The sequence below is a fragment of the Diceros bicornis genome, chromosome 28, assembly GCF_020826845.1.
Source record: "Diceros bicornis minor isolate mBicDic1 chromosome 28, mDicBic1.mat.cur, whole genome shotgun sequence".
NCBI classification, from domain to species: Eukaryota; Metazoa; Chordata; class Mammalia; order Perissodactyla; family Rhinocerotidae; genus Diceros; species Diceros bicornis.
Window position 1 is genome coordinate 7,447,600 of NC_080767.1, and position 23,743 is coordinate 7,471,342.

The following is a 23,743-nucleotide window of genomic DNA, read 5'->3' on the forward strand; positions in this document are numbered from 1 at the left end:
CTGGGGGTCTGACTCACTTACCAGCAAAACTGCAGTAATTGAGTGCTACCAGATCTTGCAGCCATGCCAGGGACTTACCCCCTCCAATAAAGTGCCTGTAGCAGCTGCATGCAGCCAAGGCTCACCACCAGCTGGCCCAGGGGTCAGCCTAGCCTACCTGTGCCTGCAGCAATAGCAACCCTGCTACAAAAGAAGGGCACATGCAGCCCACACAGGGGTGCTCCCACCCCTGGAGCACATGATATGGGTGATGATAGGGGAACATGCTGCTGGGCCCCATAAGGCATCTCTTATGTAAGGCCACATTTCCAAGATTGGGAGACATAGCTGATATACCTAATACATAGAAATAAACACAGAGAAGTAGGCAAAGTGAGGAGACAAAGGAACATGTTCCAAATAAAGGATAGGACAAATCCTCAGAAAAAGAACTAAATGAAACAGAGATAAACAATCTACCCGATAAAGAGTAAAAAATCATAGTCATAAGGATGCTCACTGATCTTGGGAGCAGAATAGATAAGCACAGTGAAAAATTCAATACAGAATTAGAAAATATAAAAAAGAATCAGAGCTGAAGAATACAATAATGGAAATGAAAAATTCACTAGAGGGAATCAACAGCAAAGTAGATAACACAGAAAAACGGATCTGCAAGCTGGACAAAAGAATAGCGGAAATCACCCAAGCTGAACAGAAAAAAGAAAAAAGAATTTAAAAGGACAAGAACAGCCTAAAGGACCTCTGGGACAACATTAGGCATACTAACATCCACATCATAGGTGCTCCAGAAGGAGAAAAGAGAGACAAAAGCACAGAGAACTTATCTGAAGAAACAATAACTGAAACTTTCCTAACCTGGTGAAAGAAACAGACATCCAGGTACAGGAAGCACAGAGAGTACCAAACAAGATGAATCCAAAGAGGCCCACACCAAAACATATTATAATTAAAATGTCAAGAGTTGAAGATTAAGAGAGGATCCTAAAAGCTGCTAGAGAAAAGCAACAAGTTACATACAAAGGAAATCCCATAAGGCTATCAGTTGACTTTTCAGCAGAAACCTTACAAGTTAGAAGGGAGTGGCACAGTAAACTCACAGTGCTGAAAGGAAAAAATCTATAGCCAAGAATACTCTACCCACCAAGGTTATGATTCAGAATGGAAGGAGAGATAAAGAGTGTTTCAAACAAGCAAAAACTAAAGGAGTTCATCACCACTAAACTAGCCTTACAAGAAATATTAAAGGGAATTATTGAGTGGAAAAGAAAAGACCACAAAAAGAAAACTATCAAAGAAAAGATATTACTGGTAAAGGCAAATATACAGGAAAGTTAGTGGATCAACAACCTATAAACCGGTATGAAAGTCAAAAGTACTAAAATCATCTATATCTATGATAAGAGTTTAAGAGATACACAAAAATAAAAGAGGTAAAAGATGACATCAAAAACATCAGATAAAAGAGCAACGTCAGCTTCACGGCAGAGTGAGCTCTTTCCTTATTCTCTCCCCACTAAGATACAATGAAAAGCACATTCATAAACAACAGAGGACATTCACATAACACAATAGACGTCTGAGAAATCCACACAGCCGTACATCTGAAAGTGGGAGTGGTGGACCCCCTGGGAGGCAGAGGAAGGAAGGAATTGGATCTCCTCCCCTCCCCAGCATCAATGATCTAGGGCATGGGACCTCGCACAGAAGCCAGCACGTGACTCAGAGGAGAAGAGGGAGAAGGCAGGCCTCCACAGGAACACTTTGCTCTCAGAGTTGCCTCCCAGCCCACAGGAATGCTGCACACCAAGGTGGCTAAGTAATTGCAGGGGCTCCCTCACCACGCTGAGCAGACCAGGTGAGCAGCCAGTTAGTAAAGAGCAGGAGCACAGGTGGGAAAGAAGGAGCTCCCTCCACTCAACCCATCTGATGCATCAGCTCAGCCAGTCAGCCAGGGCAGGGGATCCCTGCCAGAATACCTGCGCCTATGTGTGTAAAGCAGCACCAGCCAGATGCAGAGAGTGAAAGCAGCACAGCTTCCAATGGACAGGCACAACAGCCAGGGGTCACAGTGGGCTCAGAAAACACAATTCCTGCCGCTCCCAGTGGTGGCAAGTGGAATCTGCAACCAGATGCTACCACTATGTGACAGCAAAAGCCCACCCCACCAAACAGTATGAAGAAATGTATTAACACTCCAGACCAGAAGGAAAAAGACAAGCACCCAGAAACCAATCTTGAAGTCACAGAAATTTACAACCTAAATGATAGACAATTCAAAATAGTTATCATAAAGAAAATCAACGAGTTAACAAGAATCCTCAGAAAGAAGGTTCAATGAACTCAAGAATAAAATTAATGATCAGAGGGAATTGTTCAAAAAAGAGATTGAAACTATTAGAAAAAAACAATCAGAAATGTTGGAGATGAGGAACACAATGAATGATAAAAAAAACTGGAATCTTTAAAAAACAGAGCTGATATTATGGAGAAGAGACTTATTAATTTAGAAGACAGAAATATAGAAATGTTTTGGGTGGAGGAGGAGAGAACTAAGACTAAAAAGAAATGAAGAAATTCTCCAATAAATATCTGACTTAATTAGGAAATGTAACATAAAGATTATAGGTATTCCAGAGGGAGAAGAGCGGGGGAAAGAAGCAGACTTTGTTCAAAGAAATAATAGCTGAGAACTTCCTAAACCTGGAGAACGAGCTGGAATTACATGTAAATGAAGGTAATAGAACTCCTAATTACATCAATGTAAAAAGACCTTCTCCAAGGCATATGTTAGTAAAACTGGCAAAAGTCAATGACAAAGAAAAAATATTAAGATCAGCAAAGCAGAAGAAAATAACCTACAAAGCAACTCCTATCAGGCTTTCAGCAGATTTCTCAGCAGAAAACTGACAGGCTAGGAGAGTATGGAATGATATATTCAAAATACTGAAAGACAAAAACTTTCAGAAAAATTATACTTTAGCCAACGAAACTATCCTTCAGATGTGATGGAGAAATAAAACCTTTCCCAGATAAACAAAAACTGAGGGAGTTCATTGTCATAAGACACCCCCCCAATAAGAAATGTTCAAGATGCCCTCATACCTGAAAAAAAAAAAAAAAGGGTTTACAAAGCCTTGAGCAAGGAAATAAATAGACAGAAAAAAACAGAAAGTTGCAGCTGTCTATCAGAACAGGTTAGCAAATACTTAATTGTAACATTAAAGATAAATGGAAGGAAAGCATCAAAAATAACTATAATCACTTCATTTTAATCACAAACTCACAACACAAAATGGAATGAGTTTTGACAATAACTTAGATGGGGAAGAGGAAAGGGATGGAAATTGCTTAGACTAAGGAGATAAGAGGCTATCAGAAAATGGACTATCTCATCTATGATATTTATCATACAAACCTCACAGTAACCACTAAACAAAAAATCAGAACAGAGACACAAATGATAAATAAAGAGAAAACTACCATAGAGAATAACCAAACTGAATTAGCAGTTGGAAATACGTGGGACGGGAAAGAAGGGAAATACAGAACAACTGGAAAACAAGTGATAAAATGGCAGCATTAAGTCCTCATATATCAATAATCCCTCTAAATGTAAATAGATTGAATTCTCCAATCAAAAGACACAGAGTGGTGGGATGGATTAAAAAACAAGACCCAACAATATGCTGCCTCCAGGAAACACATCTCAGCTCTAAAGACAAACACAGTCTCAGAGTGAAGGGATGGAAGACAATACTCCAAGCTAATGGCAAATAAAAGAACGCAGGTGTTGCCATACTTATATAAGACAAAGTAGACTTCAAGATTAAAAAGGCAATGAGAGACAAAGAGGGGTAGTATATAATGATAAAAGGGACACTCCATCAAGAGAATATAATACTTATAAATGTATATGCACCTAACACAGGACCACCAAAGTACATAAAGCCACTATTAACAGACCTAAAAGGAGACATTAACAAGAACAAAATAATAGTAGGGACCTCAACACCCCACTTACATCAATGGATGGATCATCCAGAAAGAAAATGAACAAGCAAACAGTAGAATTGAATGAAAAATGAGACCAGATGGACTTAATAGATCTATAAAAAACACTCCATCCACAAACAGCAGAATACACATTTTCCTCAAGTGCATATAGAACATTCTCAAAGATAGGCCATATGTTGGGAAACAAGGCAAGAGTCAATAAATTTAAGAAGATTGAAATCATATCAAGCAACTTTTATGACCATAATGTTGACTAGAAATCAACAACAAGAAAAAGCTGGGAAAATGACAAAGATGTGAAGACTAAACAACATGCTACTGAACAACCAATGGATCATTGAAGAAATTAAAGGAGAAATCAAAAAATATCTGGAGACAAATGAAAATGAAAATACATCATACCAGCTCATATGGGATGCAGCAAAAGCAGTCTTAAGAGGGAAATTCATAGCAATACATGCCTACCTTAACAAACAAGAAAAATCTCAAATAAGCAATCTTAAATTACACCTAACAGAACTAGAAAAAGGACAAACAAAACCCAAAGTCAGCAGAAGGAGGGAAATAATAAAAATTAGAGCAGAAATAAATGAAATTGAAACCAAAAGACAGTAGAAAGGACCAATGAAACTAAGAGCTGGGTCTTTGAGAAAATAAACAAAATTGACAAACCCTTAGCCAGACTCACTAAGAAAAAACGAGAAAAGGATCAAATAATTAAAGTTAGAAATGAAAGAGGAGAAATTACAACTGATACCACAGAAATACAAAGGATTATACAAGAATAGTATGAAAAACTATATGCCAACAAATTGGAGAATCTAGAAGACGTGGATAAATTCTTTAGACTCATACAACCTCCCAAAACTGAATCAAGAAGAAATAGAGAATCTGATTAGACCAATCAAAAGTAAAGAGATTGAAACAGTAATCAAAAAACCTCCCCATAATATAAAAGTCCAGGACCAGATGGATTCTCTGGAGAATTCTACCAAACATTCAAAGAAGATTTACTACTTATCTTTCTCAAACTATTCCAAAAAATTGAAGAAGACAGAATATTTCCTAACACATTTTACGAGGCCAACATCACCCTAATACCAAAGGCAGACAAGGACAACACAAAGAAGGAAAATTACAGGCCAATATCACTGATGAAAATAGATGAAAAAATCCTCAACAAAATATTGGTAAACCGAATACAGCAATACATTAAAAGGATCATACACCATGATCAAGTGGGATCTATACCAGGGGTGCAGGGATGGTTCAACATCTGCAAATCAATCAATGTCATTCACCACATAAACAAAATGAGAAATAAAAATCACACGATCATCTCAATAGATGCAGAGAAAGCATTTGACAAGGTCCAACATCCATTTATGATAAAAACTCTCAACAAAATGGGTATAGAAGGAAAGTACCTCAACATAGTAAAGGCCATATAAGACAAACCCACAGCAAACATCATACTCAACGAGGAAAAACTGAAAACCATCCCTCTGAGAACAGGAACAAGAGAAGGGTGCCCACTCTCATTCAACATAGTACTAGAGGTTTCGACCAGAGCAATTAGGAAAGAAAAAGAAATAATAGGTATCCAAATTGGCAATGCAGAAGTGAAACTATCACTGTTGCAGATGACGTGATTCTACATAGAGAAAACCCTAAAGAATCCATTGGAAAATGTTAGAAATAGTCAACAACTGCAGCAAAGTTGCAGGGTACATAATCAACTTACAAAAATCAGTTGCATTTCTATACTCTAAAAACGAACTAACAGAAAGAGAACTCAAGAATACAATCCCATTTACAATTGCAACAAAAAGAATAAAATATCTAGGAATAAACTTAACAATGGAGGTCAAAGACCTAAACAATGAAAACTATAAGACATTATTGAAAGAAATCAATGACGACATAAAGAAATGGAAAGATTTTCCATGCATGCACATGGATTGAAAGAATAAACAGAGTTAAAATGTCCATATTATTTGTAGCAATATACAGATTCAATACAATCCACTCTGAATCCCAATGACATGCTTCATGGAAATAGAACAAAAAATCCTAAAATTCATATGGGGCAACAAAAGACCCCAAATAGCTAAAGCAATCCTGAGAAAAAAGAACAAAGCTGGAGGCATCACAATCCCTGACTTCAAAATATACTACAAAGCTATAGTACTCAAAATAGCATGGTACTGGTACAAAAGCAGACACACAGATCAATGGAACAGAATTGAAAGCCCACAAATAAAACCACACATCTATGGACAGCTAACCTTCGACAAAGGAGCCAAGAACATAAAATGGAGAAAGAAAGTCTCTTCAATAAACGGTGTTGGGAAAACTGGACAGCCACATGCAAAAGAACGAAAGTAGATCATTATGTAAAAATTAACTCTAAATGGATTAAAGACTTGAAGGTAAGACCTGAAACCATAAAACTCCTAGAAGAAAATATAGGCAGTACACTCTTTTACATCAGCCTTAGAAGGATCTTTTCAAACACCATGTCTACTCAGGCAAGGGAAACAAAAGAAAAAATAAACAAATGGGACTTCAGACTAAAGCGCTCCTGTAAGGCAACGGAAATCAGGAACAAAATGAAAAGACAACCCACAAACTGGGAGAAAATATTTTCAAATCATTTATCTAACATGGGGTTAATCTCCAAAATATATAAAGAATTCATACAACTCAACAACAACAACCACCAAAGAAAACAATCCGATCAAAAAATGGGCAGAGGATATGAACAGACATTTTTCCAAAGAAGATATACAGATGGCAAACAGGCACATGAAAAGATGGTCAACATCACTAATTATTAGGGAAATGCAAATCAAAACTACAATGAGATATCACCTTATACCTGTTAGAATGGCTATAATCACCAAGACGAAAAATAACAAATGTTGGAGAGGATGTGGAGAAAAGGGAACCCTTATACACTGCTAGTGGGAATGCAAACTGGTGCAGCCACTATGGAAAACAGTATGGAGATTCCCCAAAAAGTTAAGAATAGAACTATCATATGATCCAGCTATTCCACTGCTGGGTATTTATCCAAAGAACGTGAAACACGAATGAGTAAAGATATATGCACCCCTATGTTCATTGCAGCATTACTCACAACAGCCAAGACTTGGAAGCAACCTAAGTGCCCATCAAAGGATGAATGGATAAAGAAGATGTGGTATATATACAGACTGAAATACTACTCAGCCATAAGAAACAATGAAATTCGGCCATTTGTGACAACATGGATGGACCTTGAGGGTATTATGCTAAGGGAAATAAGTCAGAAGGAGAAGGTCAAATACCATATGATCTCACTCATAAGTAGAAGATTAAAACAACAACAAATAATCACATAGAGACAGAGATTGGATTGGTGGTTACCAGAGGGGAAGCGGGGAGGGAGGAGGCCAAAAAGGATGATTGGGCACATGGGTGTGGTGATGGATTGTAATTAGCCTTTTGGTGGTGAACATGATGTAATCTATTCAGAAATTGAAATATAATGATGTACACCTGAAATTTATATAATGTTATAAATGAATGTTACCACAATAAAAATAAATAAATAAATAAATAAATAAATAAATAAATAAATAAAACACTCATTTTCACTTGTAAAATAAATAAATAAATAAAATCCTAATCTTAAAAAAGAAAGAAAGAAACTTGCCATGGTAACTTCCAGAATTGATCTCTTCCTCTGGCTTTCTGGCTTTGGTTCTCCATACCCTTTCCCCCACCCCATAACTATGGTCCCTTCTCAGCTCCTCACTCACCCATCTGGGTCTTTGCCCACACTCTTACATATGCGAGAAACCTTTCTTCTCCTGATACACATAGCCTTACCTCCTTAACACTTCCTTCTCTATTTACCACCAGCAAAGTGTCTGTGCATTTTCCAAGGCCAACCACTTGGCCTTCACTCCCATTCCCTCACCCCTACACCACCACATTGCTCCAGCAGTTCTCACGTGCCCTTCTACATTATCGTTTATCCCTCTCGACTGGATCTTTTCCATCGACATCCAACATGCCATGTCTCTCATCTTTTCTTTAAAAAACCCTCTGGATCCCCCTTCCTCCTCCAGCTATTTCCTCATTTTTTTGCATCTCTGTGGACCAAAACTCCTTGAAGGAATTAATTATACTTGCTCTCACCAATTGCTCTCCTGCCATTCTCTCTTGAATCCGCTCCAGTCACACCTTCACCTCCATCATTCACCTGAGTCTGTTCTTCTCAAGGCCTTGTGTGATCTCTGTGTTGCTAAATCTAATGGTCAACTGTGAGTCCTCATCATACTTGATCAATTCATAACTTTTCATGCAGTTGTTCACTTTCTCCTTGCAATACTTTCCTTTCTTGTCTTCCAGTATACGACACTCTTCTGGTTTTCCTCCTACCTCACTGGCTACTACTTCTCAGTCTCCTCTGCCTATTGGTTCCTCCTTTTCCTCCCAATTTCTTAACACTGAAGAGTCCCAGAGCCCTGTCCTTAGATCTCTCCTTCATTTACACTTATTCCCTTGATGATCTTATCAGTGTCATGGTTTTATATCTATCTATCATCTATCTATCAATTTATCTATCTATCAACATCTATCATCTCTCTCTCTCTCTCTGTGTCTCTCCATCTATCTATCTATCTATCTATCTATCTATCTATCTATCAATCATCTACAGTTAAGACCTTCCCTGACCACTACCAGGCTTCTGTGTTGAGAATAGACTGTTGGAGGTATGATCTCAGGAAGAAGTGAGGAGATCAGTTATGATACTATTGCAGTAATTAGAGCAGCAGAGGAGGCGAGAAGAGGTCATATTATGGATTCATTTTGAAGGTAGACAACAGGATTTACTGATGGATTGGAAGTGGACTGTTAGAAACAAAAATCAAGGATGACGTGAATTTTTTGGCCTGAACAACTGGAGAGAGAGAGATCATCAACTAATATGGGAAATACTGGGATTGGAGCAGGTTTGGTATGTGTGATTGGGGAAGGGGTGTGCAGGGAATCAGGAGTTCACTTTTTAGATGAATATTGGACATCTAAGTGTTTATTTTGATTAGACAATTTGGGCACCTGAGACTTTCTACCCCATGAGATCATGATCTCCATGGAGGCAAGGCCTGGGTCTTAGTGACTGTTGTGTCTGGCATAATTCCTGGAACACTTGAACATTTGAATTGTTGAATGCAAGACTCAGCTCAGTCACTTTTATTGTGACCCTTTTGGAGACCTTCCCGTCAACTGATCTTAATTGAGGGAGGCATTTATTCCACGCAGCTGAAAGGCAATAGGGGTGGAACAGGCAGCAGGGCTGCAGCAGGCTCCCAGATGGGTTACCCCTTAAAGATCTAATCAGTAACAACAGGGCACAGAGAGGGGAGATTCCCTCCTTTGCTTCTAATATCTGTCATATTCTCTGTGTGCTTTGGATAAACACAAAGCATCTCCTCAAGGATGGAGCACTGTGACCCTCCTCTAAAACCTTCCCTCAAGATTGTGGGCATATAAAGAAGTCATCGATGGATTGTGCCTGTGGGCGAAGAATGCACTCGGTTCCTGGCTGCTACCTCTGTACTATCATCAGGCCCACATTGCTCATCTGAGGCCGAAGACACCATGGGAAGCCATGAAAGAATTCAAGCCTGATCTTTACCTTCGATGCACCTGGGACGACAGTCTTCTTTCTCTGCTCAAGTCCCTTTATCCACAGTCCAGGGGGGCACTGAAAGAGCTGTGTGGAATGCCGACCCTTCCGAGACATGGGTTTAACCTCCTATACCATATGAGGAGTGCTACCTACCTCCTCTACCCTCTCCATCACATACCACATTGAAAATAAGGAGGCGCAAACAGGTGGTTCTTTGCTTAGAGGTATAAAGTATATTTGGAGAGGGTCCTGCATCTGCACATTAATGGAAAGAATGATGACAGCCTTTTTCAGGGGGATGCAGAGGTTTGAGAACCTCTGAACTCCCTTTTCCTGGAATGAGAATTCTCCTTGTATAGGTCAATTCCTTCTGCTGAGGTGAGAGTTGAGACCTGGGATGGATCTTCTGGTTGAGCGGCACAAGTCAGCTGAGGACAGTGCTTGGAGCTGTTGCGGGAAAGGCACAGGGACCGAGAGTGGCTGGACTGAAGGAAATGTTGCTGTAGCTCATTGTCTCGGCACTGGGGGGCATCAAAGAAGGTCAGGCCCTCCTCCGCTGTTGTCTTCGCCAACTTAGCTCTCCTCACCAGGTCTTTGGTGGGGGATGGATTCTTCTCAACCTTTTTTGTCATGGTTTTCGCCACCGTCTCATCCTTCAAGAGGAGAATGGATTCCTTATGCCCTTGACCTTTCAACTCAGGGTTAATCCAGTGTGGAAAGTGCTTCATCTTATTTCCCAAGCCAGCTTCTGCAGCTTCTGGAAGGGTAGGGCTCTTGTGAGTATGGGCTGCCTTTACCAGACCCTGCAACTCTTAGCCCTAGAAAGTGTGGCCCTACAAATTTTGGTCCTGCAAAATTTGGATCTGAAAAATGTGACCCCTTCAAATGATGGACTTGCAAAATTTGGCCCAGCAAATGATGGTGCCATAAGTTGGTCCTGTAAGGTCTGGCCCTTTAAGCTCTAGACACTCCCGATTTGGCATTCTCAGGAATCGTTGTTTGGGTGAGGTCATTCAGCTTGCTCTGACAGCCTTGCAGACCATTCTTATGTGGTCCTTTTGTCCCAAGGAATCCTGCAGGATCTAGGAGCTCAAAGTGAGGGAGAAGCTGGTGACGGTGCTGACAGTGAGCAGGAAGCTGAGAGGATGGAGATGGTGGCTCTATAGATCCAGACAGATCCTTGCTCTCCCTACTCGCTCAAGGCAACCATCTTGGCCAAACTAAAAGCCTACCTGGAAAAGATCCTGGAGATACCTTTGGGAAGTCAGGGGCTCTGGGGGTTCTGCTTAGAGGTGTCCCTCCTGGCCCCTGAACCTCAGCAGAGTAGATGCTCTCTGGTCGGGAAGAGCCTCAGCACAGCATCCCCATCTCTGGGATCCTCTGCTGCTCTGAGTTTCCCCGGGTTCTCTGTTTTCTCTGCTGGGGTAGGGGGTTGTCCTCACCCTTGCAGAGGCCTGGGACTCAGGGGTCCAGGGCTCCTCCAGGCTGGGATTCTGGTCTCCAGCTGAACACAAAGCACTTGGGCCTCTGTCATGTCCCCACTGGGTCGTGAGACCTTGAAGGCCCAGGGGGAAGAACCATAAGGACTGCTCTGGGACTAGCTTCCTTTGGGTTCTGCTGCACTGCCTTAGTTTAATTGCAAGCTCTTCTTTAAGGTGAACCATGCTGGGGCACATGGAATGCCTGGTAGGATGGGGAGTTCCTGCAGTAATGTTTTCCCCTGGTTGTTTGGATTCCTAAAGGACTCCTGGGCACAGATATTCCTTGGGACAGCCATAGCTTGTTCCCTGGACTCCGTCTTTATGAGACTTTCCAAATGTATCCCTAGGAATTTCTTTTTCAGGTAAAAATTTAATTTGGCCAAGATGAGTGTCTTGAGTGCGTATGGGGTAACAGGATCTGGCTCTCTAGAGGCACCATCTCCATTCACCTGTACTTCAGTCTGCAGCACCGGTGCACTGTCCGCACAAGTCTCATTGGAATCTTGAAAGCCTGGCCCACGACATAGACGTTGCTGCTTAGAGGAGATTGAGCCAGGGGCTCTGTTGGGCCCCCAACAGGCCCAGGCACCATCTCTATGATTGCAGATTGCCTAGTGATTGCCGGGGCCATGGCCTTGGAAAGAGCCACATAGTAAAGAGCCAGCAGCCCTCACAGGAAGGCCAAAACCTGTCTCCAGTTTCTCAGTGACGCCTTGGGAGGGCACCCAGGCAGGTGCTGATCAGGTGAGCAGTGACAGCGTCTGATGAGGCCTCCTGCTGCTGCTCAAGGCCTGTCAGTGTTCAGGGCCTCACTTCCTGATCCATGCAGGGGTAATTGCTGCCTCCACATCTGGGGGCTTACTTTCCAGGGTGCAAGGGACCCGAGCTGCTGCAAGGGCCCCTGGAATGCTGCAGACCCAGTGATTTGCCTCCCAACAGCTGCAGATGTGGGCAGGGACAATGCCCTAGCAGATCTTCCCACATTTGTAGTTGATGTGGCTCTACAACATTGCCATGGCCCAGGCAAGCAACTGTGGACCGGCCCTGCTGCCACCATGGATCAGAACAGGTCTATCCCACTGGCCTCTAGGCCTGCAGGCTAGGGTCAGTCACACTGGTCAGTGTGCCGCCCTGGGGCAGAGGCTGCTGGTCAGCAGGGGACAGGAGGAACTGGATGGACTGCTGGGTCTCCTGGGGCAGCCCCAGCATGGTGAATCAACCTGCTAATCAACCCCTTCTGCGGGTGGAACTCCAGCAGCTCTGGGCATGCTCCAGGGAGACACAACTGCCCTCTTGAGGACTGAAATGGGCTTCGCCAAACAGGTAGGCCCCTGGGTCCCAGGGGACAGGCTGCAACATGTCTCATGGCTCCCTGCATCTACAGAGAAGTTGTATGGTTCTCTGCATCTAGAGATCTCGGGGCAACAGCTGGCAAGCCCCACAGAAGCTGGAGCTGCCTTTGCAGCAGGTAACACTCCAAGCCTTCCCCCTGGGTCAGAGTCGGAAATGGGACATTGATACGGACTTGTTGAGAGTCAGCTGGAGAAGCCCAAATTCAGGAAGGCGGGAAGAAGGTGGGGCTAAGAGAGGTGGAGGAAATTTTAGACAGTATGGAGATTAAGAAGAAATCACTGAAGGAAAAGGGACTGGGGCTCCCCTGTATGCAGAGATCTCCAGGGGCGGAGCAGGGATTCATTGCGCAGAAGAGAGGGACCATAGAAAAGTTGCTGTGTTTCTGTTGCAGATAGCACACCGAGGCCCAGCAGGTCCCCCAGGCAATGGACAGAGGCCACTTAGAAACTGAATGGTGGTGGAGGGTGGAGCCAGAGCCATGGAGTTTGGGATTTGTGGTGGTATTTGCTCCGGGTCATAGTGGATCCTTCAGAAACCCAGACAGTTTGAGGGGACTGGCTGACCTCCCACGAGCCCAGGTCGGGGAGATAAAAGCCCATCTTTTCAACAGAGGCCTTAGAGGTAGCATTCGTGATGAAAGAAATGGCGATTTTACCCCAGGCTTGGAAAACGCTTGGGGCCGTGTGATATAAGCTGCCATAGGAACTCCTCCACAGGTCTTGGGAGCCCGCAGGTGTAGAAATGCGTGCGTTTATATACATGTCCCTAAAGAGACCTCAGGCCTTGGGGACCTAGGACCAGCAGTGAGGGGAGTGCGAGGTCGGGGCGGGGGTGTGTTGAGGCTCTCGAGCTGGGTTCAGGGGAAGAAAGGGAGTCAGGGGTTCAGGGCCGCTGACTTCGTCTCTCCAGGACACATCCAGAGCCGCTCTTCCTCTTGTCCTGCTGCTTCACAGGAGTCCCAGGCTCCTCGAGGCTTGAAGAAGACAGACCTCCCATGTCCCAGGACACGTCTGGCACTTGAAATCCCTGCCCGAGGTCCCAGGGTGGGGAGCCCTGGCTCTGCTCAAAAGAGAGATGAGACGTGGACAAAACCTCTGGGCAAGAGGAGCCCTGCGATGGCCCCGATGACGGGGTGGGGTTCAGGGTGTTCTCACCCACCAGCAACTGCCGGATCTCCAGAGCCACAGCATTGCAGATGGGGCACGAGGGATCTGCACACAGGAGCCGCCGCACGCTTCCCTCCTGAGGCAGCCAGCCCTGGCTGGGAAGGGAGACATGGCAACCATTTGTTACTGATGGAGTGACATCGGCCTCTTTGGAAGTGTGTGGCCTGGAGATTGGCCCTGCCCTCCCCTAGTCCTGTAAACTCTGGGGTCTGCACCCCTGGGTGTTTACCCGTGTACTTTTCTTCCTAGGAAAATGCCATTTGGGAAGTTATGGTGGGCTGGGCAGAGGTTCTGGGGCTCACTGGGCAAGGTCTCTGACAATCCCTGGGAGCACAGGACCACAAGAGACTGGGAGGTGGGGTGAGTTCTCTGCTTGACCTGTGCTGAGAAGCTGAACCAGGAGAAGGAAACAAGGCAGATGGGGGTGGGGGGACAGTGGTTAGCTCTTGGGGCATCACCAGGTATATCACCAGGTAGAACCTGCAGTCACTCTTGTTTGGGGCTAAGAAGGCCGCAGCCTGGTGTTCAGTATTTTCAAACTAGAATATGAGGTCCTTCTGGGAACTTTGTATTCTAGGGACTATGGGGTGGCCCTGCTGCTGTTCTCTAGGGATCTTAAGAAGAGGATAAGATAACAGGCTCCTGTCTGAGGGCTGTCCTGGGAACTAGCCTCCCTGAAGCCAGACCAGAGGAGGCAATGTCAGCAGAGTCCAGCCAGATTCCAGGGGGTCTGCTCTTGAAAGGGTATAGCTTCACAGAGAACATGACAGTGATGACTTATTTATGCACTTATTTATCCATTCTCTGGACTGGAGAACTTGTCTTATGGCTGAGTGCAAACCCACGTAGAGTCTTTTAGGAATTACACACTAGTCAAATCCTGAATTTCTGAACCACAGTGACCCTAGTCCAGGACAGAACTGGAGACTCTTCCCTCTTGAAACGTCTTATCCCCCCTCTGCTCTGGGACCCTCTCAACTAGTGCTCCAGCCTCCGCTGTGTCTGGCTCTCTCCCAGCCATTATCCTTCTCCTCATCCTTGCTCCAGACCAAGCAGAGAAATCATCACAGGCCAGGCTGGGAGTTGGGAGACTGCAAGGAGCAAGAGATTACCTTTTCATGAAAGAGAGCAGCTCCCTCGGCTTCTCAGCTTCTTCCTGGGAACATCTCCTATCTGAGAAATCAGGAGACTGTGTTATGTGGAACAGGAGAGGACTCAGGGACATCCTGTAGGAAGCTGAAGGCCTTTGAATGAGAGGAGACTGGAAACCCCAACAGTCAGTGCTCTAAGGTCGTCTGTGTACAACTTAACCGGTTACGATGCGCTGTCCCAGACCTAATCTCATCTGATCTTCACAACCACACTGTGAGTGAGGCAGGATCATCAGATGCCCATTTCATGGATAACAAGACCGAGAGATGAAGTGACTTTCACGGGGTCATAAAATGAGTGAATGACAACAGTTAAAGATTTCTCCCTACTTCCTAATTTCTCATCCTTGGGGGGTAAGGTAGAGAATTTGGGAACATTCTAGGCCTCTGATTTCCCACTGAAGAAAGTCTTCTAGGAGAATTTGTCAACTTGGGGAATTGAAGCCTTCAGTGGCGAGAGCACTGGGCTCCTGGCACCAGGGGTCATAGAGGGATGGGATCCACAAAACCTCGCCCACAGGCAAGGGAGTCAGGAGAGAGACTGGGACTTTACCTCTCGATGTTCTTTCTGTAGCCCTTTGTCTGACTCTCCAGTGACACTTGAACACAAAAAAGTTAGAATGTGAAGCTGGAACACCCTTTTCTTTTCGTGTCTAAAATGAGACATGACCTGCACATATTTCCCAAAGTTTTTCTGTGTTCCAATTTTATACGTTCTCCTACCTTTCTTTTCCCTACTCTACCTTTTCCACCCCATCATTTCCTTTCTCTTCTTATTTCTGATTCATTTCGAGGCTCTTCCATACTCCCTACCTCCACCCCCATTCCCTGAACAAGTTCTGCAGGGAGATCAGAATGAGACGGGAGAAAAAGGGGAACAGATGGAAGGATGGGTGGTCTAGTAGCCAAAGAACATTAGCCATCCAAGGCCCCAAATGTCTACCAACCAGAAGGATCACCCAAATTTGGAGCTGTCCTGGGATCCAGTGAGGAAGGGAGTAAGGGTAACAAGAGAAAGTGAGGGGATAAATCTCGTTTGAGGCTTAATCAGGTCAGTCACGATCATAGTGTTTCCCTACCCGGCAACAGCTCCTGTTAGGTCCCAACCTTAATCTTTGGCGGCTCTTTTTCACTTGCCAAATAATTAATGCAATAATGATGATGGAGCCATAAGTGTATAAGGGATATCCAACATCCCACAGAACAAAGGTAGGGCTCAACATAATCTAAACCTCACTAGCCATCCTTCTTCCTAGGCTTTCAGGGTTTTGGAACCTAATGCCTCCAAATTCTAGACCTTGTCATCTCTGCCTCACAGAGGATGGAACCAGAGTACCAGACTGATCATAAAGCCCTCCTGTGTCCCAAGGCATGCACAGCATCACAGACCTTTATCTGTCTAGGGAAGCTCACGTGACTCAGTGTTCAGATGAGGGTGTCTGGTTGTCCGTGTGGGTAGCAGAGCCTGGGCCTAAAGGTGCCAAGGTCACAGGCAGCATATACTCTTTCGTGTCTCTCTAGCCCCTTTACCCTGATGGCTCAGCTGTCTCCTTAAGACAATAGTCTGGCGTCTATCCCCAGATAACTGGATCTTTAGGATCACTGCGTGCCCTATACGAGAGGGAGTGGCTAGGCCAGAGAAACCCCGTGAACTACATCACTTATGCTGGGAAGGTAATTAAAACACACCCAAGAGGATAGGGCACACGTTGTCCTGTTAAGTCTTGGAAAGTGAGGGTTTTGGTGTCACAGGTAATGAGGTGGTCTGTGTCGAGAGGTCCAGGAAGAGGACCACGTCTGACGTGGCAAGGAAAGGACACAGTGCTGTCCTTTTAAATAACTTCCTGAGAGTTCAACAAGGACTCCTGCCAGCCTGTTGTCAAGCTTGAGACGGGTGAGAAGAAACCGTCAACAGTGCCTTCCATGGAGGCACGTGCATGAGGCTCACTTCTGAGGCTTGATTTTCCAGAACAGCCCCTAGAGATCTTACAGCATCTTGCCTCTTCATGGAGATGGGTTATTGGTGAGACTTTTGATTAAGGATCACAAACTCGTGGCTCTTGGGTTGAAGCCACCATGGTTAGAATGTTTGGCTGAGTGTTTTATGAAAATCTGAATTTGAACACTTTTAGGCAGGGCAAGCTTTCTTCTGTTCAACCTCAGTACCCACCACTCCTGTGTCCACCGATTCACATATTAATGTTAATTTCATGGCCCCTGTCAACAATACCTCCAACACTCCAGGACTTGGGATTTTCCTTAAGAAGTTCTTGCCCTGATGAGAGTGGTCCCACAGCCCAAAAATTCTTAGGCTCAAAATCTCTGAAGAGGCTATTTTGTCCTTCCCCCAGCATCCAGTCCACCACTGAACAGGCGTGGTGAGCACTCAGTCTGTGCTCCTCTCTGAGCTGGGCAGGGTCAAAGGTACAAAGACATTTGAGTCATGTTATCTGCCTGCTCTCAAGACACTTAAAAATCTAGTTTCAAAGACAAGACTAATTCACACAAAAATTCACACAAATCAAGAACCAACCTTACCAGGGGTGGGGAAGAGGGGAGTAGGGAGTTATTATTTAATGGGTAGAGAGTTTCTCTTGGGATGATGAAAAAGTTCTGAAAATGGATAGTGGTGATGGTTGCACAACATTGTGAAAGTACTTAATGACACTGAAATGTATGCTTAAAAATGGTTAAAATAGTAAATTTTATGTTAAGTATATTTTACCACAATTTTAAAAACAAAAGGCAAAAAACCCAGTCATTAGCATGAGGGATTTTTTTACTAGCTACAAAGAAGATTCTGAAAATGATTTGACAAAGAAATGGATTTGTGAATGTTTTTCTTACGTGTCCTTTTTATATAGAAAAAAATAAAAACAAAACAGATCCTTACATTTAAGATCGTTTAAGAAGGGTCTCGTCCTGAAGATGGGATGAATTGGAGCCATTTCAATTGGAGCCGTTTCCTGAACTTGCAAATTCTGTAATACAGGAATGAGAAGACTTTCAACCAAAGAGTACTGAATGACAAGTTAACAAAAATCAATGAAAAAGCAGCTTGCATCAGCGTTTTAGTAGCAGGTCAAGATACCTACAAAGTAGCTTGAACCTTTTATTACTTTTACTACGCCCGCCCTCCCCGCCCCTGCTTCCTGCAGCTGCTGCTGCCCTCCGTGCCGCTGCAGCACTTCTGTCTCCCACGAACCTGAGCCAGTGCCACCTGCACGGGTTTTGCTGTCCTCCGCCCCTCGGCTGTGACGTATGTGTTTAATAAACTGCCAATCTCATGGGTCCGGCGTCAGGCGCTGAGCGTTCGGCCATCCCCAGAACCTTAGGCTGGGACTCTCTCCCTCACCAATGGGATGAGGAGGAGGTGAGCAGAACACCGTGTCTCCTACCCAACCAGCTCCTGCTTCCTGCAGCTGCTGCTGCCCCCTGTGCCGCTGCGGCCGCTCACAGTCTCCCCTTAGCCTGACCTCCTGCCCAGGCCAAACCATCAGAGTCTGCACACCGCACGCCTGCTCCAGCCACTGCACTCTTTACCTTACAGGTACCCACAGCCACCGTCGTCCATTCAGTGGAGGACAGGAAGCCCTTAGAACCTCCTGCTGCAAACTCCTCCCCAGGCACTCGCCCAGCCTTTGCTCCGCTGTCTCAGAGCGGAGGAGTTCGAGCCAGGGACGATCTTATGCCCTTCTGCAGAGCGGGCCTTTAGTACAGGCTTATTTATGGGTTAGGTACTCATCGTCGGAGGGTTGTGTGGACGGGACCGGGGGATCAGCGTCTTCCTAACAAGGGCACATTCTGGTCGTGAACACACTGTCTGTCATATTAATCCTGTGGGCACAGATCCTCACATTTGCCCTTCCTGACTCATCGTTTACAGTGAACAGCAAAAAGGGAGATGAAGGACCTGCAAGCCTCTGTGGACTCTAGAGGGCTACACAACTGCCAGGGATTCATATTCATTTGTTTCTAGAAAGCTTGCTAACGCCAGACCCTGCTTCCATGACAACGCTACAGCGCCACTCTTAGTGTGATAGAATTTCTTCAGGAAACTGTTCACAGTTCCTGATTCGTATGTACCATGGGTCACCTCATAGCCCCCAAAGAAAAATCCCGACACACATGCCCCTGATGTGTTTGCCCCTCGGTACGAGCCTTACGAAGGGGTCGTGCTGTGCCTCATTCTCAGCGAGTCTTACTGAACACCTTAGACGTGTCCGGTGCTGGGCACAGAGCAGCATAGTTGCTGTTATTCAGCAGCAACATTTTTATTAATGCCCAAGAGCTAAGATTTCCAGGGAGTTGGGCAGGAGGCTCCAGAGTGGTGTCAGGCACGAGACCACCAGCGCTCAGGCGGCAGGTTCCTCAGGATGTGGAAGTGTAGGACGCAGCCGGAGGCACTAGAGGGCAGCACCTGCCCACCCAATGCTCCTAGTCCCGCGGTCTCAGTGACAGGAACTTGCAAAGGTCATCTGCCCCAGTGGCTCTCAATACTGACCTTACATCAGAATCACTGGGAGATGTAAAAATATAGATTTCCCGCCCTCATCCCAGACTTAATGAATCAGAATCTCTAGGGGCAGGGTCCAGCAGTCTGTATAGTAAGTATCAAAAATAATCCTCAAGCAGTAAAGCACTGGGCTCCGGGTGTGTCATTGGGAGGCAGTGGCCTCCAAAGGGCAACAGTTGTTTTCCACCCCCTCCCCCCCAGTTTTATTGAGATGTAATTGACATATAACATCATATTAGTTTAAGGTGTACAACATAATGATTTGACATACGTTTATATTGCAAAATGATTACCACAGTATGTTTAGTTAACATCCATCACCTCACATAGTTACAATTTTTTTTTCTTCTGATGAGAGCTTTTAAGTTCTAATCTCTTAGCAGTCTTCAGGTTGAAGAGCTGCAGATGCAGCAACACAGACAGCAGACACGAGCCCAGGGGCCTGTCTGGAGAAGGGTGTGATAGCCAAGACAGGGCCAAGATACCCAGGGTGTGAAATAGATTTGAACCCAAATTAGGCTGATGCACTAACCTGACCACAAATGATGCTGTAATTAAGTTGTGCACTGTAATTTACCGACATGTGGAAGGTTAGTGCCTCACCCATTTTGATACTGTAGTGTGAACCCGCACTGAGATGAGAATCACTAGATTAGAATCACCAGGGGATTTTCAAAAGTCCTGATGCCCAGCCCACCCTGGACCAATTCAAGCCCACTCTCTGCTGGAGATCACGAATTTTAAAACTTCACTGGTACTTCCAATGTACACCAAGCTGGTAGGTAAGTTGATGCATTCTAAAAGAAGGGTGTAGAAAAGTCACACCAAGGAGAGCCAAGGCTTCCACCTCCAGGCGTGGTTTAGAGGAAAGGCTGTCTGCGGGCAGACGCCCAGGCGGAGAACAGCAGACATTCTGGGGACATTTCTAATGGAGCCTTTGTCACAATCACCTACAGTGCGGCCTTGATACACAGTAATTCCTCAATACGTTTAATTTTTGTGCTTGGGATTTCATCCTGAGAGCTCAGAGAATAAATGCCATATTTTCCTGGGCATTAAGGCCACTACTGTACAATATGTATTTACATTTATTTTTTGTCTAGGGGATAAATCCTGCTCTTCCCTCTCTTCCCCTATAGGCTATCCAGTTACACAAACTTACCAGTGCTATGCAAATGTTGCGCTTTCCTAAAAGGGCGGCATCCATGGGTTCACTGGTTTTCCATTTTCACCTTGGGTCATTGAGCCTCCACCCTGGCTGGCTGGCTCCATCTGGGGGGCATCACAGTAAGCAAAGCAAACAATGAAATTAATATTAAGTGTAAATATTCACCAACATATAATATCTACAACTAATTTTAAAGTGACAATCTGAATATCGACTTTTAGCTGTCCTCAGCTTGGCAGGTGTCTGTGAGGCAGGGAGAGGAGGAGGAGGTGGCAGTGTACGGAGGTCCCTGTCTTGTTCAGGTGGAGGATGCTGGTGCTCACTAACCCTGGACCAGACAGAAAAACACAAGAGGAAATGAATTTGTGTGTAGCACCAGTCACCTGAAGAGTAGATATGGGATATATAAATTCCTCATCTCTACAGGAATGAAAAAGCGAGAATTTTAAAAACCCTGAGAGATGAACAAATGACCTTAATGAGTAGGTTCAAGAAGAGCTAGAAAGTCAATTAATAACAATTAACTAAAGATACATCTATCTCACCATAAAAGGGAAAATGTAAATAAACTAAATTTTTATAGTAATTGCTGTAGAGTGTGGTGCGGGTATCCAATGGACCACCATGATGCATTTCCTAAAAAGAAGAGGAAAGAGGGTGACCTAGAAGGATGCCACGATGTATGGATACAGTGCCACCTCTGGGTGGAGTGAGGGATTGGGGGAAACAGTCAAGATTTTGTTATATAGTTATATGTTATCCGAAGCTTTTAAAAATGAGAGCATGAGGATTAATTTTTGTCGACTTAACTAAGCCATGGTACCCAGTTTTTGATCAAACACCAGTCTAGATAGAGGTTTCTGTGAAGGTATTTTTTATATATATATGATTAACATATAAATCAGTAGACACTGAGTAAACCAAAGTTTCCTCCAAAATGTGGGTGGGCCTCATTCAGTCAGTTGAAGACCTTAAGAGAAAGGACTGAAGTCCTCCAAAGAAGTGGGAATCTGCCTCCAGACAGCATTCAGACTCAAACTGCAACATTAACTCTTCCCTGGGTCTCCAGCCTGCCCTGCAGATTATGGACTTAGTCCCCACAATTGCATGAGCCACTTCATACACACACACACACACACACACACACAGAGGTTGTGTTTCTCTAGAGAGCCCTGACTAATACAGATTTTGGTACTGAGCGTGGTTCTAGAGGACCAGAATCTTAAGGAAGAGTTTTCTCAATGTGTTCTCTAATCTGATTAGATTTAAAGGCACTGATGACTATTTCCAGTAGTAAAGAGAGCACTGAAAGTTTATTATGTGGCAATGGAAATATGCAAAATATTGGATACTCCTACTCAAGTTCTTATAAGAAGCAAGATTCTTGGTGACTGTGCATTTGATGCGTTAGAATATTTTTGTCAAACTAACAAGTATAATGAGATTGGCTGGTTGCTCCTAATTGTGCTGGACAGAGTGAGGAAAGAAAAGAATGAGCTCAGGGATTGGAATTCTCAGCTCAAGTGCAACCTAAATGGGCAGAAAGTGTCTACGTCTGCCCTGAAAGAAACCCTTGTCTCCCGCAGCAGCAGAGCTGAGATCGCTGAAAACAAAACCCAGAAGCTCATCCTGTGAATGGTTGGATTACTGTGCGAATTGAATTCCCAGTCCTGCAGCGTGTCTCTGTGAGAGCACTGATTGGGAAGGAATGGGATCCTGAAAATTGAAATAGGAACGGAGGGAAGATCTTGATGAAGTTGGGGACATCAAACCCCCTAAATTCTGACGAGTCTGCTTTGCCAGTAGAAGGAGTTGCTCCACTCCCATCTGAAGAGATTAATTCTGCTTTGCCTTATCAAACTGTGATGGCCTCCTCTGAGGTAGTTGCTTAGCAAGACACTGCTGATTCTCTTCAGGACCCACCTCTTCTCTCCTCTTTGATTCTCAACCTGTAACCAGACTCAAGTCCCAGCAGACTCCAAAAGGTGAAGTACAAAGTGTGACCCATGAGGAGGTGTGCTAAACCGCAAAAGGACTATGTGATTTTCCAATATATACAGACCAAAAAAAAAGGAAATGTGTGTGGGATGGATGTTAAAAGTGTGAAAAAATGGTAGAAGGAACAAAAAGTAGATTAAGCCAAATTTGTGCTATGGACCCACTAAGCAGAGATTCTGCATTTAACGTTGCAGGCTGGGGTTAGAATGTGCTCTAAGAGTTTGGTTGGTTGGTTGGTTGGCTTGAAGCAGAAACCAAAAAGCGGCCGACACTAAACGAAGTCAAGAAGCAAGACTCGCCTTGCTGCACTGCTGCGGGGGATTTGAAGGCTTAGGGAGTCTCTCAGGTCAGTCCAGGCTGCTACGACAAAGTATCATAGACTGGGTGGCTTGTAAACAACAGACGTTTATTTCTCATGGTTTTGGAGGCTAGAAGCCTGAGGTCAGGGTGCCGGCATGGTCAGGTTCTCCTGAGGACCCTTTCCCAGGTTGCAGAATGCTGATTTCTCTTCATGACCTCATATGGCAGAAGGGTGAAGGGAGATCTCTGGAGTCTCTTTGATAAAGGCACTAATCCCATCCATGAGGGCTCCACCCTCATGATCTAATTATCTCCCCAGGGAACTCCTCCTAATACCATCACGTTGGGGATTAGGATTTCAACATATGGATTTTAGGGGACATTCAGTCCATTCCAGAGAGATGGGAAAGTTGGAGTGGATTTGTCATTTAAGACACACTTACCCACCATGGAAGACACCAGAAGACCCACCTTTCACCAGGACCGTGAGAAGTAAATTTGTGAGGGGAACCCCAAATCCTTGAGATACTCCTTGATTCCTCTTCTCTGTAGGCCTGACCTTACAGTGGAAACTGTGGGTACAGAAGTGGGAAACCTAAATGCAATGGGAGTAATTGGATCCCAAGGTGGCAGCATTCAACACCAAAAGCAATGTGGACACGGTGACCGTAGTGGCCAGCAGAACCAAAGCAGCAATCAGAACAGTGTGACTTACAGAGACTTATGGCACTAGCCACTTGATCATTGTGTTTCTAGAAATAGATGGGAAGTCAAATAAATTCTGACTTTACCTATATGAACAGAAGAGTGCTAGGTCAAGTTAACAAAATTCTAACTTGAGTCATAAAAACAGAGAGTCACAGCCCCTCAATCAATTCCGACTTGAGCCAGTTTACAGACCCAAAAC

At 44.5% G+C, this 23,743-nt stretch overlaps 1 protein-coding gene across 1 annotated transcript; it reads right to left on the reverse strand.

The window, feature by feature from the left end:
- Positions 1-9,985: 9,985 nt before the first annotated feature.
- Positions 9,986-20,577, reverse strand: LOC131393775 (protein SPATA31F3-like). Its single transcript, XM_058524810.1, has 7 exons — positions 20,533-20,577; positions 17,085-17,219; positions 15,408-15,453; positions 14,816-14,876; positions 13,696-13,798; positions 13,434-13,596; positions 9,986-10,460 (listed from the first exon to the last, which is right to left on the reverse strand). The coding sequence occupies exons 1-7, from the start codon at positions 20,575-20,577 to the stop codon at positions 9,994-9,996; spliced, it is 1,020 nt and encodes a 339-aa protein (XP_058380793.1). The 3' UTR covers positions 9,986-9,993.
- Between the last annotated feature and the right edge of the window lie 3,166 nt (positions 20,578-23,743).